This window comes from Carex rostrata, chromosome 19, assembly GCF_964058835.1.
Source record: "Carex rostrata chromosome 19, lpCarRost1.2, whole genome shotgun sequence".
NCBI classification, from domain to species: domain Eukaryota; kingdom Viridiplantae; phylum Streptophyta; class Magnoliopsida; order Poales; family Cyperaceae; genus Carex; species Carex rostrata.
Window position 1 is genome coordinate 478,711 of NC_135936.1, and position 22,887 is coordinate 501,597.

General features: G+C 34.1%; 2 protein-coding genes and 1 long non-coding RNA gene across 3 annotated transcripts; 2 read left to right on the forward strand and 1 right to left on the reverse strand.

The window, feature by feature from the left end:
• The first annotated feature begins 15,261 nt into the window (after positions 1 to 15,261).
• LOC144571484 (SPX domain-containing protein 1-like) lies at positions 15,262 to 18,237 on the forward strand. The gene is made up of 3 exons (XM_078320781.1): positions 15,262 to 15,772; positions 16,039 to 16,171; positions 17,492 to 18,237. The coding sequence occupies exons 1-3, from the start codon at positions 15,497 to 15,499 to the stop codon at positions 17,944 to 17,946; spliced, it is 864 nt and encodes a 287-aa protein (XP_078176907.1). The 5' UTR covers positions 15,262 to 15,496; the 3' UTR covers positions 17,947 to 18,237.
• Positions 16,736 to 17,483, reverse strand: LOC144571485 (uncharacterized). The gene is made up of 2 exons (XR_013517523.1): positions 16,839 to 17,483; positions 16,736 to 16,802 (listed from the first exon to the last, which is right to left on the reverse strand). It is a non-coding gene; the product is annotated as an uncharacterized LOC144571485 (long non-coding RNA).
• Positions 18,238 to 19,414: 1,177 nt separating the features above from the next.
• On the forward strand, positions 19,415 to 22,556 carry LOC144571394 (DNA binding / DNA-directed RNA polymerase). Its single transcript, XM_078320667.1, has 3 exons — positions 19,415 to 19,516; positions 21,089 to 21,410; positions 21,894 to 22,556. Exons 2-3 carry the CDS (start codon positions 21,110 to 21,112, stop codon positions 22,313 to 22,315), a joined length of 723 nt encoding a protein of 240 aa, XP_078176793.1. The 5' UTR covers positions 19,415 to 19,516; positions 21,089 to 21,109; the 3' UTR covers positions 22,316 to 22,556.
• Positions 22,557 to 22,887: the final 331 nt, after the last annotated feature.

Here is a 22,887-nt window from a genome sequence, read left to right on the forward strand (position 1 = left end):
ATGTACATACGAAAAGGCACCACTAAAAATGAAATTGTCATTGTTGTTGTTATGAGTTCATATATTTGAAATGGGATAATTTAGGTAAGAGGCAAAGTTACGATAATAAAAATGCGACACCTAAACAGCTAAAAAAGATATATAAGACTAACGAGTAGCAAAAAATAGTAAAAAATTTCAACCATGGTCTTTCATTTTAACGATAATCACATAAAAGTTAAGCAAGATGAATAGAAAATTTGAACTATACAATTTGGCAGATAAGATGTTGGAGGAAATAAAATATCATTAAGAAGTTCATCAGAACAATGAGGAGATGGAATCAGACTTTTAAGCTATATAAGTCAAATATAAATAAAAATTAATTATATAAAATTTTCATGCTACGTATGAGAATTAATTTTACAATACGAACAACATTTTACTATGAACTCATAGAAGTCATGTATAATTATATATATTTTTGAAATAAATAGAAGTCAATTAACCCTATTCACTCACTTGTATTCGTTGAGAAAAAAAGGTACTTGAATATAGTTCAACAATACAGTTTACTATCAAATTATCTATGTCGGAAATGAAGTTAATTGAAGAGCTTTCGGATGACAAATGCAAAACCACATTTTGTTTGTAATAGGTGTGACTACATGTTATTATTATATTAACATCATTTTTATGTTTAGTGTCCATTTAGGATACTAATGGCGACCTTTTTTTGCACTTGATAAAAGTAAATGGATGTAGATTTTGTTAGCAATATTTAGGGTGTTAGAGAACACACCACTCAAATAATATTTAATATTTGGTCTTTAAGTTTTTAGAGGCGGATCTTAACATAGATGGGGAAGAGTTGCAACCTCTTTTCTAAAATTTTGACGATATATTATTATTATAAGTTAAAAGAAGATTAAATACTTGTAAAATTATGTGTATCAATACTGGTAAATCAGCTTCATCCAAAAAAGGAAAAAGCGGAGGCGTTTCGATGACCATTGGACCAGAGCTGGTTGGGCAGATCCACTGTTCCATTCTGTATTGTTAATGAGAAAGGAGAGGTAGTACATTGACTAAAAAAATATCTTAGAGTTGTTAGACAAAGATCGAGAGTTCGATTCCCCTTCACGAAACCTTCGTAGCTACTATCAAGTTTTAACCTTCGTAGCGACCAAGTTTTCAAAAAGAAGTCTTTCCGTTAATCACTCGTTTCGTCTGGTACTTTTTCTTCGCACTGTCGCTTCGCCTTCTCTCTCACGCTCGCTCCCTCCCTCTCCCAATTGCGGAAGCAAATTAGTTTTCCGATTCTTTCCCTCAACTGATCGAACCGCCTCTTCTTTTCCAAACTGCTTAGCGTCGCCTCCTCCTCTCTTAACAACATTTGTACCTTCCTTTTTATTCCCGTTCTTCATAAAAAAAAAAAAAAAGCATAGATACTTACAGAAATCAAATATGTAATTTTGAAAGTCGTCCAAAATCAGTACCTTTTTATTCCGCCAACTTAAGAACCCATCTAACTTAGATGTGAATTTTATCCAATATGATAATTTTGAAAAATCAAATGACTCAATGTCATATGAATATGAATAATGAACTCACAAATCATGCTTTTATTTATCTCAATATCTGTAATTATTTGTTATGTGATGTTTTGTGCAATTTAGGTTATCTATTGACAATTTTTTTTATTTTAAAAGTCGTCCAGTTCAGTGTGCTAGTACGCATATATAATTGGATATGAAGAGGATACCAGGGAAATCATATTCTTACCTCACAAATTTCATCTTTTCTTTTGTTAATCTCTGTTCTGGTTGTCTCTTTCTTCTCGCAACCCCTGTCAAACACATCCAATGTGGACCAACTATTCTCACCACATACACAACGATGTTCGTTACTTTCTGCCATCTCTTCTCATGACACACATACCCAACATAAATACGAGAATTACAACCATTACCTCAAGTCCTCAACCACAACTTGACGCACCATCAATCCCATCTTAAGGTTAGTCTCCACTATCTTTGCAAATTACCAACTAAAATAAATTGAGTCGGAAGAGAAATTATGTTATAATTAAATCAATCAATAATTCAATATTGATACGCTCCATGAAACATAGTACGAATAGTAATTTTTTGCTAGAAGCTTTGTCAAACAATAATGAAAATAGTACTTCTGATGCGATATCAGAGTTTCTGGTATCTATGATTGGAATGGAATTTGCAAAGATAGAAGAGACATATCTTTAATGAACACAATCGTGTCGCCCGTTTGTCAAAATGTCGGCGATGCTTCCGTTTAAAATTTTTGCAACTAGATGATTGAACAACGTTGTATGATATCCATGCCGTCAATCGAGCACAAAGTTAAATACATTATTGTGTGAATTTTGAATTTATTAGAGATGTGAAGGAGATGCAATAATCTGTTTCTGTGTGTTTTTGCATTTCAGCACTTGTTTATAATATATTTTTTAAAACAAGCCGGAAATGAACCTGTTCATTCCAACTAGAAAAATGAAATGACTGATAAAAATTTACAGATCAGTCCAATTTCCAATGAGCTCTTATTCATCAAGAAACAAATTGAAATTCTCCTCCATGAAGCAAAATAAACATTATTATAAAAAAAATAAAAAATTCTAACCTACATCTAACGTTTATGATACATCCACTTGACATCTTAAATTAAAAATATTATTCAAATTGAAAATTTTAATGTGTTCTCAATTATCTAATTAGGTATGTATCAAATTATAGTCGATTCGGAATATGATTGATCAACTACCATAAAGTCAGTAAAATATACATTACCGTTATTTAATTATTTGATGGAAGGCTAAGTGTCTTTCTAATGTAATCCAAATTTAATATAAGTAATAAGTGCTTTTTAAGAAATAAGGAGATCGATTTAAATAACAATTATGTGTCTCAGATGCAAATAAAATATAATTTTCATGATTTTGTAAGATAAACAATTATACTAAAGATGTTTTGACAGAAGGAAACAGGATGTTGCTTGCATAACCTTTTCACTTTTGATTTTCAGTGTCACTCACCTCTGCACATGCCTGCAACTTTTTTAGCACGGGGAAATAAAATTATTAGAGTGTGATCTGATCTGCAATATTAAATTAACTTAAAAGATGTCTGTGAGACTGTGACCAATACTCATGAAACAATTGTGCAACACTCAGATTGTAAAATGCAAACCTTTTCTACATACATTATTTTGAGAACTCAAAGCTAGATCTCGGTACAGATTGGTAAAGACAGTGCCAAAGCAGCCTTGAACGTGTCGCAACACACCTCGTTGTACGCCGATTCAATCTGGTCGACTGAACGAGAGGAGAAGGCATCGCCGCATCAGAGAGCAAGGCGAGGTCACTTGACCTCGATTGAGAGGTAGAAGTGAGGGTTTGGGTTGGACCAAGTGGGGATCATGAGGAGCTTTAATGCAGATCGGGATTCGTCGGAGGGGAAGACTAGATTTGGGGCGGTTTGGTCTTCCGGTTTTTGGGTTTCTTCTTGGACAGATTCATTTTAGTGACTAAGAGCGAATAATAGAGAAAGTTACGTAGGTAATTAAATTGTAAATCATCAACAGTTATTTTAAATAATAGTCAGTGATCACTAATAGTTCATTGAAATGTACCGTTGTCCGTTGGTGTTATGATACCCTCAATACTAATGGTTTATTTATGTGAATTGTTGGTAAATATTTTGTTTTTAACGACGATTCCTTTAGTTGAATTGTTGGTGTTGAACTGTTGGTTCATCAACAGTTGGTTATAAATGAATTATTGGTGTTTAAGTTCTTGTCACAGGGGACATAGACCAACTGTTGGTAATTAATGTGTTCTTTCGTAGTTCTTACAGCTGAAGTGGCTTCACCAGGATATCTCCCTAAACTATCATAGTAATGGAACAACTATCTCCTAGTCGGGATTGTTCATGTCCACAATTAGGGGTGTAAACGGATCGGATAATATCCGATTTCATCCGAATCAAAATTCGGAAAAGTACTTAAATTATCTGATTCGTATCCGTATCCGTATCCGTATCCGAAAAATTATAACAGATACAGATACGGTAAGACTTTTAACTATCCGTATCCGACCGTTTACACTTTTAAACCACAACAAATGTAATATATGTTCTTAAATTGATTTATTAAATTCCATATTGTACGAATAATTTATTAAATTACATATAGATATATATTTTGATGAACAATATAACACTATGACATAATTAGAGACTAATATTTTAATAATATAATAGATGTTTTGTAACTAACAAGCTAATTATGAAAAATATCAGTATCCGTCTGATATCCGATCCGTATCCGTGACATTTAATATCTGATCCGTATCCGTATCCGTATCCGAGACTATCCGTATCTGTATCCGAAAAATTATAACGGATGCGGATACGATAAAACCACTATCCGATCCGTATCCGACCGTTTACACCCCTATCCACAATATTAACATTGATTTCCTCCAATATTTCATTCTACTAATTTTATTTATTAGTCGAATTGCTGTAATACAATCTTTTCTGTAAATATATATATCTAGAAGATGTATTTGATCTACTAAGTTTCCATGCATGACTTATATATTTAGACATATAATTGATCACTCGTGCATGTTAAAGATAAATAGATCATGCAAATTTGATTGTCTATTCTTAGTAGTTTATTCATGAAACTAAATTTGTGTCTTTCAAACAATAATAGTTGTATTTACGCAATCAATTGGGTTAGATAGCAGTTACTTCATAAGTTTTGTAGTCTTCTTGTCATACATGTTGAATTTGAAAAGAAAAAAGTTGTTGCCAGAAAAATCAAGTATTAATCACCTGCAAGGAGTTAGATATCATATTCATGGCATTTCCTCGTAAGAAAGAAGTTAAAAGCTTTCATCCCAAATTTCCATTTTATTGCCAATTTAGTTTGCTAGGACACTGTACATTAGTAGGAACTTTATACTGATGCCTGTTATCATCTTTTGTATGTATCCGACTATCCGTTCACCACAAAATAAGTTCCTGTGGCCCAAAACAGTTTAATTAGGTCTCTCGTATTGTCCGGCCCGTAACAATTGGCATAAACTTCCTACTGGAATTGGAATTGGAATTGGAATTGGAATTGGCAATCTCTATTTAAATCTTGCTTCCGTCATGACTCATGAGTGAGTATTTTCTCAAGTCAACATTAATTTCAAACCTGGTAAACAATATATTAGTCCAGAAACTTCTTTTTTTCCTTCCTTTTGTGGTTATGTCTGTTGTATACTGTATACATGTATGGAAATGGAACCAACCAATTGGTTTAAACTGGAGGGGATATTTTTTTAGGGAAATTGGAGAGGATCTAAGTATCTAACATGGAACTCCTGTCAAAAATTAAAAATCCTGTAATCCGACAGCACCAAACGCGGAGAATATACCTTGTGAAAGAAAGAATATGTCACGTGGACTTTCTCCTCTTGCCTATTGGTCTATTGGACTATTGGTAAATCTAAAAAGAGCATCTCAGAGTGGAATATCCACTTCACGTATCCTCTGCATTAACGTACCGTTTGAGTTAATTTCTGAACCGTACGATCAGAATTCGGGCCAATCCGGCCCAAGCCTATAACGCACGGGGCCCTTTAATATTAGTACAGATCTCAATCGGACGGTCCACATTTTAACTCAAAATTTGAGTTAATGCAGAAGATATGAATTCCTTCTTTGGGGCCCTTGTTGTTTTCTTACATTAATGACACCTTATCTTTGGACAGAGAAATCATTTCAATATTTCATGCACTCAGAGAACTTTACTTTTTTTTCTTTTTTCTTTATTTTTTTTTGTTTCTGAGAACTTCACATTTCTTTATACCCATGTGGAAGAGAAAGAGTAGGTTGAGAAACCGTAAAAAAAAAATAGGTTGAGGAACCCTCAACTGAATGCCTCGACGGCTAGGGACGGAGCCTGGATTAGGGAAATATAGTTGACATGTTGAGAAGTTGTCATTATTTTATTGTTCAATGAAGAAAATATGTAAAATAGTTGTAAAATTATATTTTTAGAGAATTCTTTTTTTTTTAAGGTACTTTTTTCAAAGAATTCTAAAATTAATAGAATGTGCGTGTAATAAGTTTGCTGACGTGATTATTTATATTGTACTATGTTCTACTGTCGGAAGAACGAAGACATTTAAAAATATTATTATTTAAAGATAACATCAGACGAAACAATTTATTCATGTTGTTTGACGTATAATTTGTCAGAAATTATATATTTAGAGAACTATAAAAATAACATAACGTGCAGGTAATTAATAGATCTGCTGGAGTGACTGTATTTATATTATATTACGTATCTGTTGTCGGAAGAATGAAGACATTTGAAAATATTTTTAGTATGGATAACATAAAAGAGACAGCTTTACTCATGTTGTTTGACGCATAATTTGTTTTCCGTTAGAAACTCCATGTGGGGTCCAAGGGACGACGAAAAGTAAGATTTAGCTTATTTTATTTGTACTGAGCAATTTAATTATTAATCTGACGAAATCAACTGATTAATATGTTCGTCGCGTCTTATCAATATCTATTCACTAATTTAGTCAAGTCGGTAACCACTACACTCTATTACATGCCAAAAAGTACCCAGTGAAGTGGCAAAATATTTTGCATTAGCGTTTTTTTATACCTAACTAAACTCGAGACTGTTTTGATTATTCAATATAATCACAGATGCTTAGAGAATATGCTTGATTCCATAACAACGATCACCACTAGAGATTACTAGAAAATTGAAAAGATACTTTCAAAATTTTATTTATCCAAATCCACACAGTTGGTTTTGAAACTAGATACACCCGTTGAAAAATTGCGTTACAAATTATTGGATTTTATATGCACTTTAAATTATCAACATTAACTGTATGTTATAATTTAATTCAAGATGCAATTATGATAATATTCTTATTAGAAAAAGCTACAAAACAGATATCATATATCTTCGTTATTGGAGGAAATAGGGATTGGTCACACGACTCGCGAGGTTTGAGGCTTGGAAGAATTACAGCATATGCTACAAAGATGCTGCGTATATTCTTCCGTATATTCTTGCGGTGCTCCCAGAAATCCAGAATAAGTGTTCACTATTGGTTCACGGAAACCAAGACAAGATCTTATGTGGCATTCCATATGCATCATGTTGAAGTTTTGGTGTGTCTCGCGACTCGAGAGTCGAGAGGGATGTATATTGATTGTGAGTACTTAAGTTTTTATATTTGAATAAATGAGAGTACAAGAAGATTTTATCAGGCTTTATTGTTAAAACTAGCATACAGTAACATGCATAATTTCGATAAAAACGAATCAATCAGACTATAACTGATACTTGCATTTACTAACTTATTTATAACGGCGTTTTAATTGAAAATAAGAAAAACAAAGCACATTCAATCATATAATTGCCTGGTATTATTATGTAAATCACTGTAAAAATTTCATCTAGAGGATTATTTCCTATTCAAATGGAAGCTTCGAGAACGTCTCGTCTTCTCTAATTTGGGTGTTATTGTTGAAGTTTCTTTCTAATTTGTAGTGTAAATAAATTTTTGTCATAAAAAAATTATTATACTCAATGATAATTATGTAGATTTTGTATGGGACCACTAGATTCAATCAAGAGATCATGTCGAAGACATTAATTTTATAGTATATTCTAAATGAATATAATTGAACGTCCGGTCAACACACTACTAAAAGACTACTGTCACATCATTTTAATAATGTCTTAGAGATATTTTAATTACGTGTATATACATAAAAAACATATGTCGCGTAAATATTTAAATTTGGTATCACTGTTCATTACGTCAGCAGATGCAATATTTAAGTCTGAATCTCTCGTTTTCTTTTTTAGACCAAATCAAATTTTGTGTCACTCTTCACTTTGTCAGTTAGCAGATGTGACATTTAAGTCTGAATCATGTGGTCTCATTATTATTTATTTTTCACCTGTGTTTAGAATATCTCTTCTCTTCACATAGTGACTAGTGAGGATGCATGAATGGCCATACATGATACAGTATAGTACTTCCACTTAGGATTTTTTTACATATGACCTTCTAAATAGGTCAATTATAACCATATCCTTGTTCTAGATCTCATAAGCTTTTACGAAGTAAAGCTTGTTATTGGATAAAGAGAATCAGAACTCTTTTGACGCGTCAAATCGTTACAAATGCGAAGATTTCAGAATTTTGTCCAGTTTTGTAAATGAACATCTCGATTGGATCCAAGTTTTTATTTTCTTTTGTATAATAGCAATAGAAATGGTACATTGTGCCTATAAATATATTGTGTAAATTGTCAATGGATCCGATTTGCAATACAAGAGATATTCTAAAATAATAAAGTGACAGCAAGTCCCAATAAATTAAGGTTGTCTTCAAATTCAAACGGCTCTTTTTTATTCAGAAAAAAAACATTTCTAGATACAATATTATTACAAGGGGTCAAGTACGTGTTTGGGTTTTGACTTTGAATTTTTCAAATCCAGAAACTCGCGAATAGGTTTAAAAAAATTTAATTGAGAAAGGAGATCTCTCAACTTATTTCAAGCAAACAAAATATTAAAATATGTAGGACGAGAACAGCTATCAGCTATGAGTTGGTTATTCTCTTCATCAATTCGAATCATGCCCTCATGTATACGACCTTTCATTTGGATGATTTTTTTTATTCGTATATGTTTGTATCATTATCAGCTCCAGCAAAACATCTATAATTTTTTTTTTAATTTAACCGTGAATCATACGTACAATTTTGATATATATAAATTTCATGGATTCGGATTTGTAGAGACCAACAAAAAAAAAAATAAGTCGAGTTTAAAAGTAGCATAGATGGAAAATGTATTGCGAATAGAAATGCATGGATAACATGGGTATCTGTATCTTAGTATCTATATCACATTCAAATGCTAAATAAAATCCAAACAGAACAGCGATTTGCTGCATTGGGATGTTAAATTGTTGATAGAGAATATTCCACAGGAGATCCTCTCTCTATTAAATCACTTTCCAATTTAATTTGAAGTTTGAACTTTCGACCTTGCAAGTTAACCTTATCAGTCCCACGTGTGACATGGAAAGTGATGGAGGATATTCTCCGGTAGATCCATTTTCAAATTCCATCCAGGCAAAGCTGGTGCCTGGTGGGGACAGCTTAACTTGTCATGTACTAATATAGTACGATGCCCCGGAAATAATGTTTAGAAACCCAACCAAAATTACCAGAACAATTATCTGGAGATCTGAACCTTAGATTTGAATCATACGATACAGATGCTCTGGATTTCTCAGATGAAGGTGGTAAGATTTATTATAATAATAATAATAATAATAATATTTATTATTATTATTATCATTATTATACTGAGTACGCTGTTCTGACTAAAATCGTATCTGCATACTGCATGAGTACAATAAAATAGTAGTTTGAAAATACGTGCTGCGACTGACCATGCAAATATTAAAGTCTGACGTTTTCTCGTATCTTGTTTAGTGCGAAAGGAGAGTCTGCGTGGTTGCTACAATATCCAACCCGCATTTTTTTTTCTCTAATTTGCTTGTGCAGTTATGAATGACGTATCATGTATTATCTGGTTTGACTATGAATGTAATAGTTAGTTAGCTGGCTTCAACACACGTGTTTAATCTCGAATGAAAAATAAAATTTTCCATTTTAATTATAACGTAACTTGTTTTGGATATAAACATAATGCAATTATGGATATATGCTTCTGTCTTTTCTAATAAATAAAAATATTTTGTCAACTTTTTATATAAACGTGTGTTTAATTATTTTCCCTCTGAAAAAAATAAGTCATTATAATTTAAAGTGTTGATTTCAACTGAATTTCAAAGAGTACAAACAAATGAGTACCATGTAAACGCAGTTATATCCAAAAGCTTAAGCTGGGATAAATGTTTCTTTTGTAGAGCCCCTTATTTTTGCTTGCCTCAGATTATTATTTTCCGAAGAGATAAGAGATAAGAATGCTTAGTGGGACCTCCCCATTAACCTTTGCCTTCGTCTATTATCAATTTAACCAGCAACGCAGGAGGCTTCCCCCATCTCCCCTGCCACTGGTTCATATTTAATTATATCTACTCTAAATTTAATAAAACAGGTATTAAGCATGAACCAATCAAAATCCAAGCGGATATGCCGTGACGTTCTATAACATTATCAAAGGCTACAAGTAGACGGCTTAAATTTTTTTTTTTTTCTAGTATATATCCGAATTTAAAATTTGGAGGAAAAAATATTTTGCTAAACTTTGACGGGCGGGGATAAAGAGTGTGACCTGGAGATGATTATCGTAACAGCTCGAGAGGAGCAATGAAGAGGCTGGTCTGTCTTTTGTACAATTATATAGCAAAGTGTGTTGCGAGTCACATCAAGTGGGCCCCATTCTGTTCGAGTACGCTGACGGGCTTGTTAATGATGCTGTTGGCCCACTGGTCTGTGGCTTGTGATAGCTTATATGCGAGGAAATTTGTTACGGGGGATTTTCCTAAATTACATGTAGATATTTAACTTCTTCCACACACCATGATCATTCCGTCCTCGATGCACCGTGAACAATCCCAATTTTATTCCAAGGGTCCCATTTCTATTGTTTTTTTATTAGTTTAGACTTTAACACACACAATTTTACTTATATTACTGTTTTACAAGATATTATTGAGATAAAAGACAAAATAAACCTCATATCAAATATCAAATAGAGTATGTATTATTATTATTTTGAGTAAAGATGGGAGGTCAAGTCTTTTAATTGTTTAATATTTACAAAGATCTATCTATTTGGGTTTTAGACAACGACCTTCCACACTTAGGAGTGGAACTGGAAAATTTTGATGGGAGAGCTAAAATTAAAATACACAATGTATGGAGAGAAATTTAAATCCAATCACCTCAACCATAGAAATAAACTTCTAACCAATAGATTATAAGTAAATAGTCTATAGAATCTTTCTGCTGAGTAAGCATAATTGTAGGTGTCTAAAATCTCTTTTTTATTGGATAAACATTTGATATTCTATGAGGGTGGTCAGATCATATAATAAGTTAAAATATATATATATATATACATAATTAAAATTTTAGAATCATAAAGTAGCTTAGCCACCCTAACAATTGTTGAGATTGAAGACATTAATGGGTTAAGCCCATTTGAGTTTTGCCATCGGCTGAGAACAAAACAGATGTTGTTTTGTGCCTTTGCCATTGGTATGAAATTCAACCGATGATATTTGGTGTATTTTTCTATCGACTGGAAGATCAAAGCCATTGGTGCTCTATCTCTTTGCCATCGGTAAGAAGTCCAAACTGATAGTGTTTGGTTTTAATTAAAGGTGTTGTCGCAGCTTTCTCTTAGTGAGCTAATTGCGTGAGTAGAGTAGAGAAGCTGCATCTCTCTGTTTCTCTATTGTCTCTTCACCAAGCCTTTCTAGGTTTTGCTCTTTTATTTTTGAAATTTGTAAGAGAGTGTGTGAGAGAGTGCTATTTAGTTTGATAATCTCTTGTATTTGTAAGGCTTATTTGATTTAGGGCTTGTTCGGCAGGATGAGAAATTTATAGGAATGAGAATTTCAATTTGTCAAAACCATAGTTATTTAACCCATAGAAAATTTGCAAATGTAGGTGTTCGGCAAATGCATGGGAAATTTGTTAGAATGTTTGTTTGTTTTTCTTTTTATAGAAGATGTAACAATAATATTAAACTATATTAAGTGTATTAATACTAATCACTGATTATGATCAATATAATTGTACATATCAGATTCTAAAAAAAGTTTAAATGAGTGAATTGACTATACAATGCAAAGTGATATCAGAGTGAACTGACCACACACTGCAAAGTGATAAATGAGTGAATTGACCACACACTGAAAAGTGATATCGGAGTAAACTGACCACACACTGTAAAGTGATAAATGAGTGAACTGACCACACACTGAAAAGTAATATCATGATTGACCATACACTACAGGGTGACAAAAGGGTGATCATGACCATTTTTATTTAAATTTTTTTTTAATTGTTTATATATAGAGCTATTGCAGCAAATGCTTCTTTACCTCTTTCATAGCAAAATAATGGATCAACTTCTTCAATGGAAAATGAATAATGATGATGAGGAGTATACAAATCTCATCATGCCATATATAGAGAGAAATATAATAGAACCAACTCCATGCCATACTTCAATCTTAACTGGAATGATGTATGTCAATGAAGTCTTAGATGGTCATGAGTGTCGTTGTAAGCGAGAATTTCGTATGGAAACTTTTGTTTTTCGTGCATTTGTCAAGTTGTTGAGAGACAAAGAGTTGCTCCAGGATGGTCAAATGTTGATTAAAGAACAAGTTGCAATGTTCTTATACACACTTGCTAAAAATGCAAGCAATCGCACTGTGCAAGAACGATTCCAACGGTCGGGTGATACAGTAAGCCGTTACTTCCATATTGTAATTAAGGCTATTACTCGACTATCTGCATAAATCATAATGCCTCCTCGACTTCATATGCCTGAATTTATCCAATCCAGAACAATATTTAATCCTTTCTTTAAGGTAAATTTAATTTCAATCATTCTCAAATTAATATTTTTTTAAAATTAAGGTAAGTTTAATTATTCACTACTTTTTAACACACAGGATTGTATTGGTGCCATTGACGGTACACATGTTCCTATAACTATTACTTACGAAGATCAAGCTCCGTATTGTAATAGAAAACAGACATTGTCACAGAATGTTATGCTCGTTTGTGATTTCAACTATCAATTTACATATGTAATGGCCGGATGGGAAGGATCAGCTTCAGATGCAACTGTACTAAAGAGTGCACTCGACGACGGATTCACAGTACCACGAGGCAAATTTTTTTTGGTTGATGCTGGTTATGCCAATACACCGCAATTTATTGCTCCTTATAGGAGTGTGAGATAATCACGTACGTGAGCAAGGTGCAGCTAATGAACGGCCGCAAAATTACAAAGAACTCTTTAATCTCCATCATGCACAACTTAGAAACCATATTGAAAAACTTATTGGTATTTTAAAAATGCGGTTTCCCATTGTAAAAGTTGCAACATATCACACAATTGATAAACAAGCGGACATCGTTCAAGCAGCATGCATTATACACAATTTTATTGTATATCATAATGGCGATGCCGCTTGGACTGTGAACGCTAATTTGGAAATTGATCCAAATGATATTGTGGATGTACCAGATGGAGATGAAGTGTACGGCGAAGATGTTGAAAGACTTAACAATCAACATCAGGCAGGGAATGAAAAAAGAGATGAAATTGCTAGGCTTATGTGGGATGATTATGTTAGACGTCTGAATAGGAACTTAACCTAAAATTAGCTTATATTAAAATTAAGTGTTGCTAGTTTAATTATGCTTGTTTAATAATTTCTTGTATTATTAAATTATTCTTATTTAATTGTTTCATGACGTTGATGATTCCATTTGCAAGTTAATTTTAATTTAATTAATTTAATAAACATTGCTAAATATAATTCCTCTTTTAATTAATTAATAAGCAAGTTAACTATATCTCTTATAAAAACATAAATCATGTAGTTTAATTATTAAGCAGACACAGCTTAATTAATGAACGAAAGATATAACATATTTTTCTTTTTGCAACAGCTGTGCCATTTGGGAAAAAAAACGGAGCTCCCAGTCAATTGTTTTTTCCCTCATAAAACGTAAAGCGGACAACGGATATAAACCCATAGGAATTATGAAATGGGAAAGAAAACTGCAACACCGAACACCCAATAGGAAAAATACCTACAAATCTATTTTTCCCCAAAAAAAACCATGGTAATGGAGCCACCAAACAGGCCCTTAGGGGATTTGTGTCATATGCTCTCGTGGTTTTCTCTTGAAAGGGATTCCACGTAAAATCTCGTGTTTTCTCTATTTCTTGTACTTGCTTGCTTGTTATTTGATATCTTGTGTGATTCCTCTATTTCTTTATTTATTTGCTTGGTATTTACCACTGAACTCCAACAACAATGAACCTAAATATGTCCCTACCCGCATAGAAAATTTGTACTTGACACTAGACTAAATGATAGTTCTCACGTTATGCGTTATTATTCATTAATATTTACAGTGATTAAGTGAGAGTAATAATTTAAGATTTTTTTTAAAAACTAAGATCATCTCCATTTATGAAATTGATTAGCATTTTCAAATAGCTGTCAAAGAGCAAAGAGTAATTAATTTCAAACTTAATTTCACAACTCCTACATCCATACAATTGATTAGCAATTTCTTTTAATGCCATGACAACAAATTTGATTGGTTGTGAGGGAGTGAAAGTGGAGATGCTAGCTTTCATTTAGTGAAATATTTTAAAATTTGCAATTACACTATATGTCTATATCTATAGAAAGTGAAATTAAAAGTGCCAAATTTTGCAATTCAATTTGAAAGCCTATAATATTTTGTTTGATTTTATGCTACAGTTGTTTGCAGCCAAAATACACACGTTTTGAGTTTCTTTTATCTTGTTAATCAAAATTATAAGTTCATATGCATGGTTAAAAGAGGAGGTTTTCCATTAAAATGGTCAGTAACATCGTTACTTTTCACTATAAAACAAGTTAAAATCCAGCAAGGCGCAAAAGATATTGTGATTTTGAATTTTTTCCTGTAATAAATAACTAAAAGGTATTACAGTATATATAAATTAAAATTGCTACAAGATGTCTTTTAGTTAGGAGGTAAATTATATTTATGTTATGATTATTAGCATTTGAATATTTATTGTTAATATCGATGTTTATTATTTTCATGAAAAGTTTATATAACAGCACATTATCAAGGAATTCGGAAGATGAAATGAATCATATAAGATAATCTGTCTATGTACACTGATGATTTAGTATTGATTAGTGATCATTACTTAATTGTAAAATTAATAAATTATAAAATATAACGAGTTGGTTAAGTCAACAAAATAAATAATTGAGCATAAACACTTTAATGTATTCTATAATTGTTGACCTTTTAATAGTATTATTTAGTATTCGCAAATTTTAGGTAAGGATCGTTACTGAAATATATAAAACATGTTTAGGAAAAAACTTTTAAATTGTCCAGGACTCCATGAACCAGGTGCAGCCGAGATTTAGTTAATGAGAAAGATGAACAGCAAGAGAGAGGAATAAAACTGAAGATATCCTCTCACGGTCTCACCCTCCCATTACGATTTACGAATGTTCTCTTTCTCGAATATCCTTCCCTCTCCCTTTCACTTTCCTCTCTTATAATTCCTCTATTCTTCGTTCGCCTCCTCCCATTTACCCTTTCTCCTCCTCTCAATCTCTCTCTATTACTCGATCCATCTCTTAAGTTCCTCAATTCATCCAATTGCTATACACAAATACAAGATGAAGTTCGGGAAGAGCTTGAGCAATCAGATAGAGGAGACCTTGCCCGAGTGGCGCGAAAAGTTTTTGTCGTACAAGGATTTGAAGAAGAAGTTGAAACTTATTGACCGACCTGCCAAGCGCGCGAGAGTAGCCGACGAGGGCTCCGCCGCCGGCGAAGGCGAGTCGACCATGACGAGGGAAGAGATCCATTTCATGCGCTTGCTCGAGGACGAACTCGACAAATTTAACTCTTTCTTTGTTGAGAAGGAAGAAGAGTACATTATCCGTCAAAAGGTCTTTAGTTTCATCTTCTATGAGCTCGATTGCACAATTTCCATTTTGATCTGCAGTTATGTTCATAATTGGTCAATAATTTAAGCTTCCTTCGTATAATTCCTCTTTACGGGGTAATTGCAAATTTTGTATAAACTTTAGTTTCTATAAACGTGCCGAGGATGTGATCAGAAATCTCACACGTTTTCCAAACTATGGAATTATTACTGTGCTAAAGAGATCTCAATTTGTTATTTATATTAATGATATTTGTTTTGCTTGTGCAGGAATTACAGGACAGGGTGAGAAAAGTTGCGGGGAAGGAATCCAAGGAGGAGCTGATGAAGGTCAGGAAGGAAATAGTTGACTTTCATGGAGAGATGGTTCTTCTTGAGAACTATAGCGCGCTTAATTATACTGGTATAAACTTTATGATGGATTTTGCTACCTTATTTTTATCACGCATGATATATTTGCTACTTTTCGCTTCTGAGGGGGTTATTTAGTTTTGAAACAGTGTAGGACAATTCTAAACAAAATATACCCCAAAGAGTTTGGGTTCTGTTTTATTGAAGGATGGATATTGTTTTAACAATTAACTGCGGAATTGTAAATTAGACAGTGCGTTACAGTTGGTAAAGTTCTGGTGTTGACAGTATTCTATTGTTTATAAATTGGTTATTAGGGAATTTGACAAAGCCATATGTTTTAAGGCTTCAAGCTCAGAAGTTGGGCTGATCAGTACTTGGATGTTATTTTTTGTGGCAAGCTGCATTACCTATTATATTCTGTTTTATTTAGTATCAGACAATTTTTTTTTTTAAACTTTGTTGGGTGACCTGTATTGAGTGCCTGCTTATTTTCTTACTCTATTAGTTATTTCTTATATTGACATCAGCTGAGTATGGTCAATGACTCAACGTGTCCTGGGAGCAATATATGTTTTGAGTAAAATATCTATCTTTTATATCAAGCCATGTTATGGGTTTTTTTTCCGTGTTGATGTGGAGGTTCTTTGGATTTTTAATCTTTACTTCTTTGGACTTCCTTTCTGGCTGCAATGTAATTCTTTCCTCATGAAGTTCACAATTTTGACGGTTCTATAGCCGTTGAATCTTTGCTTTTGAAAACATTGTTTCAGTTATTTGGAAAATCATTTTTTGTTGCGTGTAATATACTCACCCCATGTCCATCCTTTCTTAAGGTAGGTTCATCCGAAGTTTATTAGTATATCTATTGCTTCTAATATTATGTATTAATTATATTTGTATAATATTTTTTATTATTCTAAGCTTTATCTCTTTTAGGAAATCTGTACTTTACTAAATAAAATATTTTCTCGTTTTATACTAAGTACATTTATCTCTTGTAAGTTGGATATGTGGTCAGCTTGATCTCTGGGTTTCCATGTGGTTCTAGTCCTTCGTTAGATTCCAATATAAATAATAATGGAAATATACTTCAAAAAGTTATCAAAATTTGGACATGACAATTTGGTTAGTCTGTCTTGAATAAATGCATTTCACCTTTTGACAGCTTTTTCTGTTCTTTGCTGAAATATTTGTGTATGTCCTTTCCAAATGAAGATGTACATGTCATTTCCATTGCATTCAACTAATGCTACTGATAGTCTTTTTACCAAAATTATAGTTCATAAAGGCTATATACTATGATGCATTTAAGGGTCAAATTTGAAATCCTTTGAACTGTGTGTGTAATATTTTGCTCCTTATTTCACAGGATTGGTGAAGATACTAAAGAAGTATGACAAGAGAACTGGTGCTTTAATCCGCCTCCCTTTTATCCAGAAGGTTCTTCGGCAACCTTTCTTCACCACCGACCTTCTCTACAAGCTTGTCAAAGAATGTGAAACCATGCTAGACAGTCTCTTCCCCACCAACGAACCCTCTGTCTCTGGTGAAGACGGGCCGACCCACCTCACACCTGACCCAAAATCTTCCTCCATACCGCCCAGCCCATCCATAACAAATGGCACTGAAGGCATTCCTGGGTTGGAGGAAATTGAAAACATTGAGAGCATGTACATGAAGAGCACTGTTGCAGCTCTTCGATCATTGAAGGAGATAAGGAGCAAGAGTTCAACTGTCAGTGTGTTTTCTCTACCGCCACTTCAGAGCAACGTGCTTGAAGAGAGTTGGAACAAGGTTCCTGTGCTCGAACAAACTGCCAAGTGATGCCCGTTTTGTGCTTCGTTACACATCTGAAGGTCTCTCGAGCGTTTCAGTTAGAGGCATTAAGGGCGAGATTGAGAAATCAGTTTATTGCTCAATTCTCACTTAGGGTATTTTGGTTTTATACCCTTGTGTGTATTAAGTTCATGAAATTTAACTAACAGTTATAAATATAACGTCAGGTATACTTGATACAGCGTGGATAAGGTTGAGACTTTCTGATATGCAACTTTTGTAAGTTTGAAAAAATGTTTTTGAAGTTTAGTAGATAGCTTCATTGTGCCTTTTCTAATCTCAATTTCTGTAGTCTCCTGGGTTACTGGTATCAATTGATAGGTTTTGCTTAGTTGGAAACAGATTGCATTTTAAATAAGAGGGATCCATTCATTGTCAGGTGATCCATCCCCTTCAAAACATGATAGTTAAAAACTCTTTGAGTGACAATGTTGCATGACTTATTTGGAAACTCATGTCGATTTATAATGTGACCCAAATGTTACAATTTGTTGTTGGCTTATTCGGAAATTGCTCGTTAGTTTGTTGCATTTAATGCTTGAGAATCCTCTTTGTTTATAAGTTGCTGATGAATTCAGATTCTGGATTCCCTGGTGCCCTTTTCTAATCCCTTTGCTAAACGATCAATGTTTAGACCTCTACTAGCTGCAGTACAAATGCTAAACGCCCTGTTAGAAAGACCAAAAGGGGATATATGCATTGTTTTAGTGGCGACAAATGTTATTTAAAAAACTGAATTTTCAGAAATTTTTTCCGTGTTTAAAGCACACCATTGGAAATTCCTGAGTCGATTTCCTGGTGCAAAATCTAACTTTTTACCGATCTATACCTAGGTATAATTTCAAACCATTGGAAATGCTGAATCTGATCAGTTTAAACATGTGAAATTTCAAACCATCATACAGCAGTAACAGCACGCGAAACACAAAATTGATTTAAGTCGATATAAGAAATGTTGGCATCTTTTGTATTTTCCATCTTTAGCATTTCATATGGGATGGACCAATATTGTGAAGGATCCAGGGACTCCACTTATTGTAATTGAAAATGTATTCAAATGCTCGGCCCTTTTTGTGGGCCATATAGATTCTATCCAGTTATCATACCTCTAAAGTCTAAAGAAATCAAGGCTGAGATCCCTAGAGGCACATGTTCGCCTCCCCTCTGTTCCTCTATTTCCATCGTAGGCTCGCAGCAAAAACATTGTCAAGTACAGACAGATTCGCACCACGCAGGCCTTGTAGTGGATGTGGATCCGTTCTTCTATGAAAATTCGAACCGGAACCCCGAAGGAGTCCACTGAGCTCTTCTTAGTGTGGTAAAGCCCAAATCTGGTACAGGATCCAAAATATGTTTTATTATGGGCTGACTTGGGCTGACTCGTGATCTGTCCGAGACGCACCCGTTTCTCTATCCTCCAGGTCGAGTGCGCCGCAGAGGAATCCTCTATTCCTCTTCCATCCTATCTTGCACGACCGCGACTTCTCTTCCCGCACTCTCTCTCTTGCCCTTCCTAACGCAGCAGCATCATCTCACTCGTGTGTTGAGCAATAACTCGGTAATTTCTCTGCAACACCATATCCTTGGTTTCTCTCCTTGCCCCGCAAGTTCTTTAATCTATTACTGGCAGTGGCGACACTATATGGTCACAGGATAGGCAAGTGTCTACCTCTAATTTTTTTTTTTTTTTTTTTTTTTTTTAATGAACCAGACTTAACCTGTTAACCAATAGGCCATAACCCAGCTCTTTTTATAAAAAAATATATATATATGGACCGCTCGAAAAGAAAGAAAAAAAAATGCATGTGCCGTAAGGCCCATAACCCAGCTCTTTACGGTGAGAGCTTAACCTGTTAACCAATAGGCCAGAAAAGCCAGAGCCTGCGACGCGAAGAAAAGAAAGAAAAAAAAAAAATTCTCCGCCAGTCGCGAAGAAGAAGAAAGGGAACTAGCCTGCGCGAAGAAGAAAAAAGCCAGAGCCTGCGCGAAGAAGAAAGGGATCCGCCACTGTGCCCGCCTGACGCCTGTAAATTGCTTGAATAGGTTTGAACTTTGATTGTTTGATTGAATTAAATTAAATTAAATGATTATAATTGATTGTTCTGCTTAAACTTGAATGATTAGATATTTAGAATTGCTCTGGTGAGAATGATTAGAATTCAATTTCTTAGATTAGAATTGATTGTTATGAAATTATTTCCTATTCTGGTCTTTTCTGTCATGGTTACTGTTACAGTGTTACTGGTCAATGATTAGAATTGTTTTTCGTTTCTTAGATTAGAATCTCTGATTGTTCTGATTAGAATGAGTGAATTCAATTTCTTAGATTAGAACTGTCTACTTATTGGGTTATTGGGTATTTGGGTATAAGTCTATGAGATCTATGATGGTACCTAAATTTGTTATTGTAAGATTGTAAGATTTAAAGTCCCTTTAGTATGAGTCTATGAGATCTTGTTCAATTTGTTAGGTAATTCTAATTATTTCTTTGAATTTGTTAATAGAGAATGGACAGATACTACACGACGGTACCTAAATTTCCAATTGATTCATCTTGACTTAGTTGAAACCTTTGATGTTCATTTATGTTAATTTTTTTTTTTTACAACTATTTATATAGTTATGCTTGCCTACCCTTGATTGAATTCCTAGCCTCGCCACTGATTACTGGCACTGTCACTGGTTTGCTTGATCTTGAGTATTTTATAATTTGGCATTTCGGGTACTTTTTATTTTTATTTTGGGAATTTGGGCATTCTGGTATTTTCTGAGTTTGTTTTTTTATGGATTCTGGCCCTGTACCAAAAGTTGTTAATTGTATAACCTAAACCAAAATCTGAATTTGGCAATTAAGAATATGTTTCGCTTACAGAGAAGAATGCTTTGAACCCGTTCAAAACAATTTTTTCTAATACACTATAAACAAGTTATTGTATTTTGGATCTGGATGAAATTCAAATAGCTTGCTCGAAGAGACAGGCCCCATCATGTGAATTTATTGTTGTTGTTAATTGCTAAGTACAATAACATCTCAGTACTCCACAGTCTGATTATCAATGCTGATTCTTTATAGCCTTTTGAAATAGATATTATAATTGTGGTACTTTTACTTCTTGAAATTTATGCACAGTCATTGGTAAAGAGAAGAAACATGAGTACCCCAGAGCCATCTAGGAAACGGGCCCGGCCTGATCCAAACTCGAGATTAGCCACTGCCCCTGTGCAAGCACTTACCGAGAGAGATAAGGTGCTGGCTTCAATTAGAAGCAGAGGCAATAGAGGAATATGGCTGGCTGACATCAAAAGAGAATCCGAGATACCACAAAATATACTTCAGAAACAAATCAAGATGCTATTGGCCACAAACTTAATAAAGGAGGTCAAGGACATACGGCATAAGGGCAAAAAGGTCTACATGCTGTCTGAGTTTGAGCCTTCTGAGGAGATAACAGGTAACAAAATTAGAGTTTTAGCCCAGGCATCTTGCTAATAAAATTGAAATGACACAGAATTAGAATGAAATTGAGGGTTAGCTCAACAATGTTTGTGCTTATGTTTGGGTTCAATCTGGTGTTAGGATCTTTAAAAATGCTAGTTCAGGTGAAGTTGCAATATCAGGAACCTGGCATAGTTTTTTAACAATAACTTCAGTTTATAAATTGGGTGGGATTGTTACCTGTATACCCACTCCCTCCCAACACAAGCATGCACAAGTCACAAGTGTACATGCGCTCTACCAATTTGTCGATGAATATATTTTGCATGTTGATCTTGATACTGGGCACTTGTTACATCTATTGATCTCAATAATGTTTAATACACAACTAAATAATGTGCTTTACCACATACAAATGCAAGTTTGGATAGGGTTCTGATTTAAGACACTAACTCCAGCTCCTTCCCTGGTTCTGCTCTTCTTCATCCAACACAAACAGGTGGAACGTGGTTCTCTGGTGGGTCCCTCAACACAGAAGTAATCAATGATGTGAAAACTAAATGCAAGCAACAGATCACGGTGCTGAAAGCCGCAACTGCTGACATGATATGGAAGGGGATGAAGAGATCAGATGCCAACTTAATATACACCCTGCAACAAATCGGGGATGTTCTGGAGGCTCTGGTGCTGGATAAGGAGGTGGAGGAGGTCAAGAGCACTGGGAAGGGTGATTTTGTAAATGTGCCTGCTGGTAAGATTTGTTATAGGGCGGTTAAGAAGAGCAGTGGGCCCCGCACGGGCGCTTTGGCTTCCATCCCATGCGGTGTGTGCCCGCGGCTCAGAGACTGCACTCCTGATGGTGTTATTTCACCTAGGAATTGTGAATACTATAAAAAATGGCTTGGTGCAGACTTATTCTAGATGAAAATTTTCAGTGACTTCTTGTGTCTATCACAGGTTTCAAAACAAGTTTGAAAAATATAGATAATCTCAGTTAACATTTTGTTTAGTTGCACTATTGTATTGAGATTGTTGGTTCTGCTTTAGGGTGTTTAGTAGATTCGTTTATTTCCTTTTAGGTTAACCTTAATTTTATTATTTTTTCCAAATATCTGTGATAATGATTCGGGCAAGAATTTAAGAAAAAAAAATGTCCTGCCAATTTATTACGCGTTTGTTGGAAGAAAAATGGTGCATATCTTTTTGTCCCCATGATTTATTAATGCGAAACTCTTTTCCTTGCTCTCACCACTTGACCTGATATAACAATCATTGTAAAGTATAAACCCATTTAGACTTTGTATTGTTCCAATTGTAATAATCTGCTAGTTAATATGTACACTCTTGAGCTGCTCTAACTGAAAATGATATAGAAATGTTCCAAGGTCAGAAGGAAGGTGAAATCACCTGGGCTTGGTAAGCGTTGAATTGATCCTATGCCTTATAAAAAATGTCTCAGAATCAATACTGACGAACAATTCAGTCCTTTTTAA